This window comes from Chinchilla lanigera, unplaced genomic scaffold, assembly GCF_000276665.1.
Source record: "Chinchilla lanigera isolate Chin_1 unplaced genomic scaffold, ChiLan1.0 scaffold00030, whole genome shotgun sequence".
Lineage (NCBI taxonomy): Eukaryota > Metazoa > Chordata > Mammalia > Rodentia > Chinchillidae > Chinchilla > Chinchilla lanigera.
In genome coordinates, this window is record NW_004955431.1 from 18,845,626 (window position 1) to 18,861,074 (window position 15,449).

Consider the following 15,449-nt stretch of genomic DNA (forward strand, 5'->3'; position numbering starts at 1 on the left):
TGCATATAGAAATTTTCCAGTTTTCATGGTTCTGATTGAATTCTCTTGTCTAACTGTGTTGGCTAACCCCCTACTCCTACCCCAACTCATTGTTAAATAGCAGTGGAGATAGCAGGCATCTTTGCCTTATTTCTCACTTCGTTGCAAATATTTGTTTCTCAATTAGCTAAGAGGCTAGCTTTAGGGCTTAGTTCTATTTACTTAATCAATTAACAAAATAAGAAGCTAAACCATACCCTATATAATTTATAAATACATGTGAAAAAAATCTGTCTGTGCTGCTTCCAGGTTTAGAGAATGGTGACCAACTAATTTTGAATCTCCACACATGCCGTATCTTCCTTCCCCAAACATAGAAATGAAAGCAAATAAAACCACACTTGAGCCTGTATTTCACAATATTAGCAGACACAGAATACACATTATGGCCTTCATATCATGTGCAAGTTGAGAATTAAGCTAAATTCCTATAAAGGTCTTGCTGCTGAAAGCCTGGAATTGCTGAGGAAAGGGACAGAGGAGACTTAAAAGGCTCTCTGAGAAAAGTAGAGTGGTTCAGAGGATTTAGGCAAAGCACAAACAGTGCAGTCCCCTTTCCCCCAGAAAGAGAAACTCCAATATGAAAGGCAAAACTCTCAGAACAGGTCTGGATGAGCTAGAACATATCACCAGCTCCTAAGACTACAGGACTGGGAATGGAAGCCTCCAAAAAATAACTGCTTTTAGGAGAGAATCAGATACCTAGGCCAAGGTGTGGTTCCCTAGGAGAGAGGCCACTAAGAGAAAGAAGGAAGTAAGGGAAATTTTAGGATCCAGCAAAATGAAAGAGAAAAACACATTTGTCATTCTCTCCAGCAGTGCTAACCGTAAATAAAACCACCACACACACAAAAAGGAATGATCTTGAGCTCACTTTGTAGCCCAGGCTGGGCTGCAAGTTACTTAACCTCTCTATCACTTTTCTCATTTGTAAAATGAGGAAAATACCAGCACCTGCCTTCTGAAATAATCATACAATATATGAATGGGCTTAACTCATCTATTAAAAGAAAAAGATGGATAAACTCTGTATATGAGATACATCTAAAAGTGGATCCAAAAGGCTAAAATTAAGGGACAGACAAAGGCAAGCAGGCAAAAAAAAATAAGGAATAAAACAGCAGCTCTCCTCCCTCAGCTTTTCTAACTCCAGGGTCAGGCGAGCACTCAGCTCCATGACAAAGGATACCACTGTATTCTGCTAGTCACCTCATTTAATGACCTGGAAGCTCACATAGGTTCCGGCTTTTACTTGCGATTCTACTTTCTCTTTGTTTTCCCCTACTGAATTTACATACTGACAGGGCTTACCAGGTACTGGGGAAAATTGACTCATAGTAATCCAGGATATAGTATAGGGAAACGGTTACACTTTAAAGTTTGAAAACAAAAAATTCCTCAAGATCTCCAAACAAAAAGATGACTTGTGTAAATTGTTGGCTCAGTTTAGGCATCACTCAGACATTTATTCTGCCCTAATCTCTTTCACATCTCCATGTAGGGTTCCAATTAAATTGTAGATCTTTTAAATTGTTCCAAAGGTCTCTGAGGTTCTTTTCTTTTTAATTCAGTCTTTCTTTGCATTTGTTAGTTTGGCTTATTTCTCTTATATGTCTTTAGCTTCACTGACTTTTTCCTCTGTACTTTTTTTTTTTGGCCTTTAAATGAATTTATTTTAATAGGTATATTTATTTCATTGGATACTTGTTTTCTTTTTCTTTTGAGACAAGGTCTCACTGCCATTCAGGCTGGCCATGAATTCACTATGTAGCTCAAGCTGGTTTTGAACTCACAGTGTTCCTCCTGCCGCAGCCTCCTGAGTGCTGGGATTACAGGCATGTGCCACTATGTTCTGCGGTGTGTTTATTTCAAATACATATATATATATATAATTTCAATTTCTCTGTTTCCTGTCTTTTCATTCACCGTATATATGTTTTTCTTTTATGTGTGGAGCAAAGTTATCATCATTGCTTTAAAGTCTTTGCTAACTCAAACATGTACTTTATTTTGGCATTGATTTCTATTGCTTTTGCTTTTCTTTGATAATAAGCCACATTACCTGGCTTTTTTTTCCCCGAGACAGAGGCTCACTATGTAGTTCAGGCTGGCCTCAAACTCACAGCAGTCCTCCTGCCTGACTCCTGAGTGCTGGGATTACAGGCATGTACCACTATGCCCAGGCAATCTTGCTCTTTGAGTGTCAAGTAGTTTGAGATTGTACCTTGAACATTGGAATGTTACGTAGATGAGATTCTGTCAGAGACCTCTGCAGAATATTGATAGCTTTGTGTGAGGAGGTATTCAACTCTGACAGTTCACAGTATAAATTCTGCCTCATCTTCCATCAGCTTTCCTTTCAAATCCGTAATTCAGGTCTCAGTTCTTTAAGCATTTACTGTACTTCATTGGGTCTGTCTCACGCTTGTACTTTAGAGATAGAGCCAAGACTTGGGAGTAGTCATACTCACATGGGGAATCACATTCTCCAATTTGCTTTTTCTCTTAGCCTCATACTCTCCAGCTTTCCTGGTTCTGTGGAGTTTCTTTTGGAGTTTTAGCCACTTTTGTACCTTTAGAACTGGGGGGTCTGTTCTCAGAGCAAAGCCAAGAAAGGACAGAAGGAATAAAAACAGGAAACATCCTCATATTTTAAAGCTTTGAACCCTCCTCTGCAATCTACCTGCTGTGTTTCCTTTTGTCAGTCTTCAAACAGTGTTCTACTAATCCATAAATTGGCTTTCTATGAATGTACCCTAGGCCTCTGTGCCTTGCCTGATGAGCCAGCAGCTGCCATTTGGAAACACAACTCCGTATGCCCTGTCTCTGTGTGGGATGTCTATGACCTGTGGCACTGTGATGTCTCAGAAGGCAAGATAGCATGTCAGCTGGGGACTCTGACTCCCGCACAAAGTCCTATCGAAGTAAATGTTAACCAAAAGGAAGAGTAAGTTTCCCCGTAATCAGTGGCATAACACTTTGTCTCTTACCCCTTACTCCTCCACGTCCTGTCAGTGCCCTCCACTCCGCTGTCCCAGGAGCTCCCTACGTGTCCCCTGGAAAGCTATGTGCGTTCAACAGAGAGTGAAAGAGAGATTGTTGGTCTTAGTGAGTAAGAGCTCTGACGCTCTGGACCCCTGGCGTTCTAAATTCCTGTGTGGGTCTCTTTTGTCCTTCGTTGTACTCTTGCCCAGGTGACTGGGGACCTGATCAGCCCTGATGGTGTGTATGCCTGTGTTTTGTTTTAAGTTGGTAGTTACAATAGGATAATGGGCTCTTGGGGAGTTAATACCTCTTATTTGTATGGTTTGTTTATCCTTCATGCTAATTTGAGTAGGTTTTGATAGACATGTTGGGAGATTTGAATTTATTATGTCTTCTAAATTAGTATTGAGTTTTTAGTCTGAATCTAGCCTAAATGCTTTTCCTGCCCCATACTAACATTTTAAAATAATGCATTGAGGGGCTGGGGATTTAGCTCAGTGGCACAGCGCCTGCCTGGCAAGCGCAAGGTCGTGAGTTCGGTTCCTGGTACCAGAAGAACAAAAACAACAAAACAAAACAAAACAAATAAAATAATGCATTGATTAGATAAAAGAAGTATGTTATCTTTAGTTTGTAGCAATTCTGTCTACCAGGTTTGTTCTAAGAATGGCATAGTAAGAATTTCACATGAATTAAAAACCTTACATTGTGGGAAATCTTATATTCATTCAGTTAAGCTGTAATATAAGATTAGATTAAAAATTTAGCAGAATAATCTGTTAATAAATATTCAAGAAAACCAGTCGTAGTCATTCAGAATTTCAGAAGGGCTTATTCTAGTCAGGAAAATGTCAGTATCTAGTCTATAACAACTAGTTTTCACTGGCTTTATCTAGCAAAAGAACATAGTTTTAAGACTGCAATAGCACATGAATTTGATCATGTCTTTATGTAGAAGTCAATATTGTCATGAGATTTGAATTTGTTAATTTTTGTACATACGTTTAAATGCAGTTGAAGACTGTTCTTTCTTTTAATCTACCATTTACATTTATTAATGACACAAAACCTAATGTGTGGATAATGCCACTTAATATTTCATTATACTTAATATATACATTTCCCCTTTCAGATGGTCTTCTGATTGTTGGTGTTCACTCGGCTAAGTTTCCAAATGAAAAAGTCCTGGACAACATTAAGAGCGCTGTTCTCCGATACAATATCACTCACCCTGTGGTTAATGATGCGGATGCCAGCCTTTGGCAAGAGCTAGAGGTGTCCTGCTGGCCAACACTGATTATTCTTGGACCCCGTGGAAACATGCTGTTTTCTTTGATTGGAGAAGGACACAAAGATAAATTATTTTTGTATACTTCAATAGCTCTAAAGTATTACGGAGACAGAGGACAAATCAGAGATAATAAAATTGGAATCAAACTCTACAAAGATTCTCTTCCCCCTTCACCACTGCTGTTTCCTGGCAAAGTAACTGTAGACCACGCTACTAATAGACTGGTAATAGCAGATACTGGACATCATAGGATTTTGGTTATTTGGAAAAATGGACAAATTCAGCACAGTATTGGAGGTAAAGATTGTTTCTAAGTATGCTGTATATTATGTTTCGCAGTTAAAAATATAGTTCAGGTAAATACATGAAAATTGAAATTTATAAATAAGAACTAATAGGTGGCATGCATTGACTTTGTTATAAAATTGTATTTTTGTTATTTAATGTATGGTGTCTGAACTAACCTCTCCTCACTCCCTCAAAAGCCAAGAAAACTCTATGTTGAAAGGAGGAAATCATTAAGTTACATAACTTAAATATATTTGTATATCCTTTTTTTTTTTTTTCAAAAAATTACCAGTCATTATGTTTTATGAAAACATACATATATTGGATTTCTGACATTTTAAGTGGAAGTACTGTATTTTACTTGCTGGCAGAATATATTCATATCTTTTTCAAGGCCAGGACAGTGTCCCAGCAACTTGACATGTAGACTATAAAATAAGCTAGGATTTATGCATAATTTTATGATCCTCACCTCCCTTCCTTAAAAACTTAAGCAGACTTTTGGATGCATTCCCTTTGAGTGTAGCAAAATAGAAGTTACCAGGCAAGCTCAGATCATTTTGTGATCTTTGACCTTGCATTTTACTTACATACGCTTAATAAAATTTCTTAAGTATATTCTTATTAATCCTGCTTATCTAGGCTGCACTGAGGTAACAACATATCAAAGAGAAAAGTAATTCATGTCTTTGCAGTCAGTCTACTTTAGTAATACATGCAGCATTGTACATAAAGTAGGGTAATCTGAATTCCAGTGCAAAGAAGCCAATCATATTTCTAAGTCATGATGCCATTTTTAGTGTCCCGAGATAGGATTTCCTTTACTTCTTGAATTATTTGTTTCTTATTTGTTGTTTTTGTTAGAGTATGTGTTCTGTATTTGTGTTGTTTTGACTACATGATATTTTCATTTATGACAGGCAGTTATGAGAATCATTAATCACAAAGTATCTTTTATAGTAGCTTGAATTTAAATAGTTTTCAATAGGTCTATAGTTTTCAAAACAGTGTAGGTTAGTATTCTGTTAGCAGAGAAATCATCAAACTATTTCTCAAACATATTTCTAAAAATACTGATATCTTATATAATCGTTCGTTAGTCATATACACTTAGGAAACACTGGTGGGATGTGATTTAGCAGATCTTTTTGTTGTTTAGGGGGAGAGTCATTGGACTTTTTATATCTTTTATGCTGGTAATGTGCCTCATGAATATATAAAAGCGGGCCACAATGCCCAGTATTTTCTTTTTTCTTTCTTTTTTTTTTTTTTTTTGGTTTTTCTCTGGTGCCGGGAACCGAACTCACAACCTTGCGCTTGCCAGGCAGGCGCTTTTGCCGCTGAGCTAAATCCCCAGCCCCTATGCCCAGTATTTTCTAATTCAAAGTAACCACAGAATGCTCCCTCCTTTTTTTCAGGGAACTTTTACACAAACAGCAGCGATAATAGCATTATTGAGTACAGTGTGTAATGGAAAACAGGATCTGCCTCACAATGCTGTAGCATAGAGTGTTAACACAGATAATATTAACTTTTTTCATTCTCATATTACTATGAGTTGAGTACTATAATTAATTCCATTTTATAGAAAATTAGGTGAGAACTTGTCCAAACCAGTATGTGATATTACAGGATTTTATGACAAAGTGAAATACTAGACAGGAAGGAGTCTTGGAACTGCTTTTCTTTGGGGTAGGGGCAATATTAGCGATTTATCCCAGCTACATCCCCAGTCCTTTCTATTTCTTTGAGACAGGATCTTGCTAAATTGGCTGCTCTGGGCTCAAACTTGTAATCCTCCTGCCCCAGGCTCCCAAAGTGCTGGGATTGCAGGTGTGTGTGCCGCCGTGCCCAGCTAACCTGGAATTCTAGACTCAACAAATGCTTGGATGGCTGTCAAAATTTAGGGTTGTTTGCAACATTTTTGAATATGTGTGTTTTTCTAGCAAGTAGGTACAGAATTTTCAAAGGAGCATATTTTTGAAAATTATTAAAAATGATTCACCGCTGAACGATTAAAAGTAATTTTAACTTTTTAGTCTAGTGCTTTTAAAATTGCTTCCTTCACTCCAGGTATGGTGCATGCCTGTAATCCCAGCACTTGGGAGGCCTGAGGCAAGAGAATGGCCACCAGTTTGAGGCCAGCCTGGACTCTCAGTTCAGGGTCATAGCAAGACCGTGACTCAAAAAGAAACATTTAAAAAAGAAAATAAAATTATTTTCTTCTGATATATGCTAACATAAACATGTTGTGTTCCATTTTATAGAAAATTAGGTGAGACATAACATTTTTTATACTGTAATCCCTGTCATTACCAAAACTCACTCTTGAGAAAAATATACCATGAAAAATGTTTTAATTTTTAGATAGAAGTACAATGTTACTTATTTTCAAATCCCAGCATTAAATACAATTTTATTTTGTTTGTTTTTTTTTTTTGTTTAGTTGAAATCATTTTTTAATGACAAAATTTTGTCCTATGACTGTCTTATCTTTTAGGACCTAACCCTGGAAGAAAAGATGGACTATTTTCCGAGTCAACTTTTAACTCTCCACAAGGTGTAGCCATGATGGATAATATCATATATGTGGCAGACACTGAAAACCATCTTATAAGAAAGGTAACTTTCCTTTTTAAGTTAAAGTTTTTAAAACATCTAATCAGAAAAACTAATACTTATTTGCTGCATTAGATATTTGAAGTTGTAGTGTGATGTGTAAATATGTCTCAGTATCCTTATTCTTTTTTTTAAGTCATGTGCCCAGTTACCAAAAACTCATTTGTGATACTTTGTCCTTTCCAGTTAAATTTTCTCAACCCTAGAAAAAAAAGTCAAACTATTCCTGCCTCCCTTCAACCCTCACACTTTGCCTGAAAATATTTATTAGCTGATTAGTCTTAAAATTTATTTCATGGAGGAAGGGATAGGAGGGGAAGGGGATGGAAAAAGAATTAAGATATGTTATGTCCTTGTACTAATTCTCCATGATGAATGTAATCATTAGGTACTACAAATGTATACTAATAAAAACATTTTAAAAATTACTTCATTTCATTAAAAATGTCCTTGTTTTGAAAAATCAGTTGTTACATAAAGGTAAAAAAGTTCCCTGACTATCAAATCTATTTTCCCAGAAATGGCAACCTACTCTTAAATCTTGTCTTTTTAGAAAATTTCTACCTGCATATGCAAATAAAAAGATTTGTATCTAAGACTGTAGCCAGATATGGTAATGGTGCATTTTTGTAATCCCAGCACTCTAGGGCAGGAGGATTGAATATTCAATCCCAGCCTGGGCAGTTTTGCAAGAGCCTGTCTCAAAATTTTACAAAGGGCTGGAAATGTTGCTCAGTGCAAAAGCTCCAGGTTTAATTCCCAATACTGAAGGGAGGGGGCTTTTTAGAGAATTTTTTTAAACAAATGGAATCATACTTGTTTTGAGAGTTTTACTTTTTCTCAGATTAGGCACATGAATGGCATGGCTATCATATTTTGTTGTTGGTATACCCAATTATTTTAAATATTCCCTACCTGTGGCTATTTTGGTTATAATCTGTTGGTCTTTAAGTTACTATATTTGGCAAATAATCCAATTCCTCTAATCCGTTCTGTTGGATGAACACGTTATTTCAGATACTTCCTTGCTTTTTTTCAGTGTTTCTTTTAGTGTTGATACTTATCCTCATTTCTATGACAATATTATCACTTAACATTTAATTAATGGCACATATACGTATTGCATATCTAATAATGTCCCTGGAATATATGTTTCCCTAAGGATAAGAAATATGTTTTCTGTACTGCTAAAATCCTATTTTAAATGAATTTTTAAATGAATTTATGAAAAAATAACATCTGCTTAATGAATCATTTTCAAAAATGATTCTTCAGAGTCTTGGAAACTGTTCTTGGAACTTAAGCATGCTAATATATTGTTGAATACTATATATTAGTGGGGGAATATTTGTGCAGTATTTCTAATATTTGACTAAGGAGCCCTTGTTAGGCAGAGCTTCTCAAAGACTAATGTTCCTATGGTAAATACATTGCAGAAAAATTTTTCTAATGTTAAAACACTTAAAGATCAATATTTCTTTATCATTTCTTTCTGGTGTTGTGTATGTCAAATATTACTCAGAATGTCACAGATATCTAACAGTACACTGGAGTAGTAAGGTAGCTTGCCAGCATTGAGAGCATACTTGTTCTTTCTATTTGTACATCCTTTCTCTTGCTTTAGAACTTAGTGGGTTTTGGAGTATTGATCATGATGCTGCATTTTAAATGCTAATGCATTAAGTAGCATAATCACAACAAACTTAAGTTTCCTAAACTTGTTCTGTATTGTATTACTTGGTGTCTATAAAAATAGGAAGTGGAATTATTTCTTCCTTTCCTTTTTATAAAAATATTTCTTGCATTTTGTTTTTGTTTAAGACCTCGTTTATAGAGAATTGAGCTGATCTTGCTTCTGTATTCGTATATACAAATGCATTACTCCATTCAAATTCTTCCTTGCCTACAATAATTTATTTATTAACTTACAAATTCCCTTTACTGCCTCCCCTCACTCCCACTGCCATTCCCCTTACAGAAACAAACCGATAGGCAACCATCATGGAAAGTTTAGTGCATGTCTTTGCGACTTGGAAAACAGTGTTTTGTGCACATGGCAATCTTAAATGACTTTATTTTGGTGTATGGTAAAGTTTAGCGATGGAAGTACAGTTTGTTAATTTTTTGTAGATTTAACAGGTTTTACAAACATAATCATAAATTTTTAGATTATGTCATCCCCCAATAAGAACTCCCATAATCAGTCATGGGTTAGCCCCATTACTAATCTTTTATTGCTATTAATTTGGCTTTTTTGAAGATTTTTGTATAACATTTCATAAGATTGTAAGATACATGTTTTCTTATGTTTGCCTTTTTGTTTTACCTGTTTCTGAGGTTCATTTATGAAGTAACTTGAAGTACTTTATCCTTTGTATTGCTGGGTAGCATTCTATTGTGTGGATATGCCACATTTTGTTTATCCGCTTACCAGTTCATGGGCACTTAGGTTTGGTATTGTTTTAAAGTCTTTGTTTTGTTTTGGAGTTTCACTGTATAGTCCAGGCTGGCCTCAAACTCGCACCAATCTGCTGCCTCAGCCTTTCAAGTGCTACAATTACAGGTGTGCACCAACATGCAAAATTGTAGGTTGTTTCTGACTTCTGGCTGTTATTAATATACTGCTATCAACATTCATGTACACGTTTTACATCGAAATACATTTTCATTTCTCTTCAGTATATGCCTAGTACTAGACTTATTGCCATATATTTTATGTTTGACTTTCTGAGAATCTGCTAAATTGTTTTTCATAACAGTTGTACCCATTTGCATTCTCACCTGAAATAGATGTTCCAGTTTTTCCACAATCTCACTATTACTTGTTATTTTCCTTTTATAAAAATATAAATTCTAACCGTTCCATGGCATATGAATTGGCATTTCACTGTGGTTCTGGTAGGCATTTTCCTGATGACTAATGACATCAAACATCTTTTCTTGTGCTTATGAAACATTTTTATCTCTTGAGAAGAATCTACTCAAATTCTTTGCCAGTTTTTTAATTGGATAATTTGTCCTTTTGTAATCGAGTTATAAGAATTTTTTATATATTCTGTGTACAAGTTCTTTATCAAATACATGATTTGCAGCTATTTTTTCATATTCTTTGGCTTGGCTTTTCAATTAATGATCCCTTGATAGACAAAAACTTGAAATGTTGATGGTACCTAATTTATCTTTTTTCCTTTTATTTCTTATGCTTTTGTTGTCATATGTGAAGAAGACTTCGTTGTCAGATCCAAGGTCACAAAGATATAGTCCTGTGTTTTCATCTATAAATAAGTCTTTTATTCATTTGGAGTTGGTTTTGGGGTATGGTATGTGGTAGAAGTCTACTTCATCCTTTTGCATGTATGTATCTAGTTATCCCAGAGCCAATTATTGGAAAGACGGTTCTGCTTCTTTTGGTCTTGGCAAGCTTGTTGAAAATCAGTTTATCTTAGATGCATGGGTTTATTTTTGGGCTTTTGTCCCTCTTCCATTGATCTATATGTCTATCTATTGGCCAGTACTACACTATTTTGCTTGCTATATCTTTTAGTAAGTTTTTAAACCTGAAAGTATGAGTCTTCCTACTTTTTTCTTTTCCAAGACCGTTTTGGCTCTCTGGGGTCCCTTGCAATTTCATATGACCTTAGGATCAACTTACCCATTATGGTTTGCATGTTTCTTTTGTAAATAATTGTCAACAAAAACAAATCATTTCTAATTTTAAGCTTTTTCCCCCCTTTTATTGTGTTGCTGGTTTGGACCCTCATTGCTTTTAAGCATTAACAATAATGGTAGGTGGGTATCATGTAAATTTTCTCCAGAAGTTTAGTATTTGTTGTAGCTTTGGGAAGTGAAATATCTATTCCATTAAGAAAATTTCTTTCTATTTCTAACTGCAAAGTAAGAATTATTTTATTAAATGTACTTCCTACACATACTGAAATAATTACATAATTTTTTGTCCTTGGTCTTGTCAGTGTGATGAGTTATATTAGTATGTTTTTCTGAGGTTGAGCTGTCTTTTTATATCTTATATAGTCATTAATTTTTTGGAAAATCAAGTTGGATGTGATTATCCAAAATTATATGATTTAATATTTTAAAATTCATGCACATAAATTAAATGGGTCTAATTTCTTTTACTCTTCTCATTTGGTTTTAGGATCAAGGTCACACTAACCTCATCAAATCAGCTAGTCTCATTCTTTTCCTCTGTTTTGGAATAATTTGTCTAATAGCAATTACTGGTTTTTGAACATTGTTAGGACTCCCTTGTAACATTAGCTGAGCCTGGTGCTTTTTATAAGATGAGTTATTTGATTTTCATGTCAGTTTCTATTATGGAGCAGATTATAGAGCAAATATTAAAATAATGTAAAGAGGGGTCATTAAAATAAATCATTGTAATTTAGTATGGTTATGGAATAAAAAGCTAATAACCTTAAGATTGTTTTCATAGAGTAGAAAAATGTTTGAAACTTACTACTTACTCATGATAATATCAGCAACGTTGAAATGGAAGTTAATACCCTCTATATGATAAGAACTATCTACAAAAAGTCTTTAACCTTTCTTAATGCAAACTGTTGAATATTTTCATATTGGGAACAATTGTATTTGAGGTTTCAGCCATTGTAATAAGAAAGAGAAATAAAAGATGTACAGATTTTTAAAAAAGAGGAGTAATTATCTTTATTTGCTGATGACATGTAATACACATAATTACTCAAATGTGGATTTTGCCCATACAGAAAGATTATTGTCTTAGTTACTTTTCTCTTGTTGCTGAAACAAAATACCCGATACCCAAAGTTAACCTGGGAAAGATTTATTTGGCTCACAGTTGGTACACGTTTCAGTCCATTGTCAGCTGGCTCCAAGGCAGGATGGTTTGGCTGAGGGGCATGACAGAGGAGAAACAGTTCATGGGGCAGGAGACAGCACAAGCAACAAGGAGGGGAGACAAAACTCTCTTCCTTATATTGTATGCATGGTACCCACCCTAGCGCTCACAACTTTAATCCAAGCATTGGACCATGAATCAATCATAGCCTCTAGGTTTAGCCACCTCTGAAAAGCCCACCCCCCCCATGACTGTGTGAGGCTTTAAGGGGACATTTAGACACAAATTGTAACAGCTATGCACTAGTAATAATCAATTAGAAATTGGAATGTAAAAATTCTATCACATTAACAACAAAAACATATACTACTTAGAACAAGTTTAAATTTAATAGCCTGTATGCACGACCTATATATAGTCTGCTATTTCTACCTACAGGTTCCACATCTATGGATTCACCTAACCATGGATCAAAAATATATTGTAACAACTATATGCCTAGATTTGCACTGTATTTGGTGTAAATAATTACAATCTAGTCTTCATTTAAAGTACACATACAGAAGGATGGATATAGATTATGTATAAATACTACATCATTTTATATAAGGACTTAAATAAGATACCACCGTTTCATGTTGCATTAGACTGTCCTGGAACCAGTCCCCCATGAATACTGAGGTACTTCAAATTACAAAATACTGTTGAGAAAAACTAATTGTGTTAGATATGCATATGAACATACTAAATAGAATTAATATTGAAGGCTCAATATGAAGTTGTCAGTTCTCTCCAAGTTGAAATCCAGTGTAATCCCAATCAAACTCCATCAGGCTTTTTTTAAAAGATAATTATGAATGGATTCCAGAATGTACATGGAAATGTAAAACAAAGTATTTATAATATCTAGAATAATCTTGGATAAGAACCAAGTCAAAAGACATACACTATTTGATTTGAAAACTTCCTATATTGCTACATTAATCAAGACAGTGTGGTACTGTTATAAAGATAGATTCAGATCAGTAAAAGAGAATGAAGAGCCTCACATAGCCCCATTCTGTAGGGTTCATTTGACTTTTTAAAAACATCAAAGGCCTCAACTGCAGAAAGAAAACAATTTCAGCAGACAATATTTGAAATAAATTACCTATCAAATCATACGGGAACATTAATTCAAAATGCATCACAAACCTCAATATAAAAGTAAAACCAACGCTTTTAGAAAACACTTCTTAAGGAAATAAATACAAATGGCTCATAAGCATAAGAAAAGATGCTTGACATCTTTAGTAATCAGGGAACTGTATGTCAAAACCACAGTGAGAAGCAACTTCATACCTCCATAGGATGGCTGAGAATATCTTTGTGATTTGCAAGTAGGCAGATTTTATATGAGAACACAGAGACTATAATCATGAAGAAAAATGATGTTAGGCTTTAGTAAATTTAAAATGTCTGACCATTAAAATTGACTGTTAAGGAAAAAACAAACATAGGCTTTTGGAGATATTAGCAAAAAATCTACAAAATATGTCTTTCAAGGGACTACTTTCCATGCTATATAAAGGCTGTAACAACTGAAAAATAAGATAACCCAATAAAAAATGAGCCAAAGATTTGAACAAACTTTTCTTAAAAAATTTACAAGAATGACCACAAGCACGTAAAGTGTTCAACATCCTGAGACAAGAAGGAAATATATAAATCACAGTGGTGAGCCAAGGCATGGTGGTTTATGCCTGTGGTACAGTTATCAAGGAGGCTGAGGCAGGAGCATGACTTGAGCTCAGGAGTTCCATATCAGCTTGGATAACATAACAAAATCCCCACTCAGGAAAAAAACCAAAAATACAAGCAAAATAATGGTATGCTTATCTTTTAATGACAGTGATACTGATATTTGCAATTTACTTTGAAATGCATCGAAAATGAGTAAAGAATTGATAGGTGAATAAAATATGTGCCAAAGCAGCTAAGTGAAATGTTGATAGTAGAATCTAACCAGGTGGTAGATATATGGATATTTACTGCAAACTCCTTCTGTTTTTTCTGTGTGTGGTAAATTTTCATGGTAAAATGTTGGGAAGCAGGTCTAAGGAGATGAAAACAGCATCTTTTTTCAGTGGACTATCTTACAATACTTTCTCAGTTTATGAAGTAGAGTTAATGTAGTGACATAAAATTACCTGGATTCAAATCCCAGATCCAAAATACTCGCTATGGGATCTTGGGAAAGTTACTTAACAGTTTGTGTCTCAGGTACCACTAAAATAATCAAGATCACAGTTGTTGGGTTAGTATGGGCATGGCTGGTTGTCTGGCTTATTCTTGAGCTGTGCTGAGCACCTACTGAATTCTTTACGTGTTAATCACTAGCTAAGTCAAACTGTAATATGTGCATTTAACTTTAAGAAACATGCCTTTCGCTGGATTGTGTTTTTAAACTTCACTTTCTTTTAAAATATTTTATAGTTCAGATGAGGCCAGTGCTAGTTCCAGTGGGGGAGAGAAAAGGAAAATAGATGAATAGATAGGCAGAGAAATGAAAGGGACAGATGGGTACACTTGCATTGCAAGGTCCCTATTAGTTAGCCTCTTAAAAAATATTTGTTGCAAATACTCTATAAGTTCTATTGGAAATCTTCACAAACTATAGGTTAAAAAAAAGAAATAACACCCGTTGCATGATGCATCGATGAAATTTTTATAGATTGACCTAGAAGCTGAGAAGGTGAGCACTGTAGCTGGCATTGGAGTTCAAGGTACAGATAAAGAAGGAGGAGCAAAAGGAGAAGAACAACCTATTAGTTCCCCTTGGGATATTGCTTTTGGAACATCAGGTATGTAAAGTTTTTAAACTAAGTATACTTTGCTTAATCAAAGACTTTAAAAATACGCTTGAAATATTCATTTGGGTTAATTGTATTGCTAGTTATTTTATACTCATTTATGGCTTAGAGTTAGTTAATTATGTACCACAAAGTCAGCAATAATATATCCATTATAGAATACGTATTATATGTAACAATATACTTCTGCTATACGGGACAAAGTACATATTTAAAGAATTTCATTTTAGGTACTTCTTCCAATTAATGTAACCCTAAATATTCTTAAATTGGAGGGTTTATAGTTTCAGAACTTAAAAAAACTATTAAAGTTAAGGAGCTGCTTTTTATTTTGATTTTAAAATTTGGTACAGTATTGAAATAAGACTTTTTAGCAATTAAAATATTTCACACTACGGAATTATGCAAATGTTGATAATGAATTTGACTTACATTATTCTTACAAAAATAATAATATTAATTGGTTTGAAAAGAAATCTAGAAGTGCTCCTGTCAGTACTCTTACTCTTTTGTTGGTCCTCAGCAAAAACAAACTGAT

The 15,449-nt window shown here is 34.7% G+C and overlaps 1 protein-coding gene across 1 annotated transcript in view; it reads left to right on the forward strand.

Moving 5' to 3' along the window:
• The window catches only part of Nhlrc2 (NHL repeat containing 2), a 54,331-nt gene that overhangs the window by 13,693 nt on the left and 25,189 nt on the right, over window positions 1-15,449 (forward strand). Inside the window, exons 3-5 of the mRNA XM_005387810.2 lie at window positions 4,157-4,612; window positions 7,104-7,225; window positions 14,773-14,902. Of these exons, the coding sequence (XP_005387867.1) occupies window positions 4,157-4,612; window positions 7,104-7,225; window positions 14,773-14,902 (708 nt within the window). The remainder of the gene's footprint in view (window positions 1-4,156; window positions 4,613-7,103; window positions 7,226-14,772; window positions 14,903-15,449) is intronic.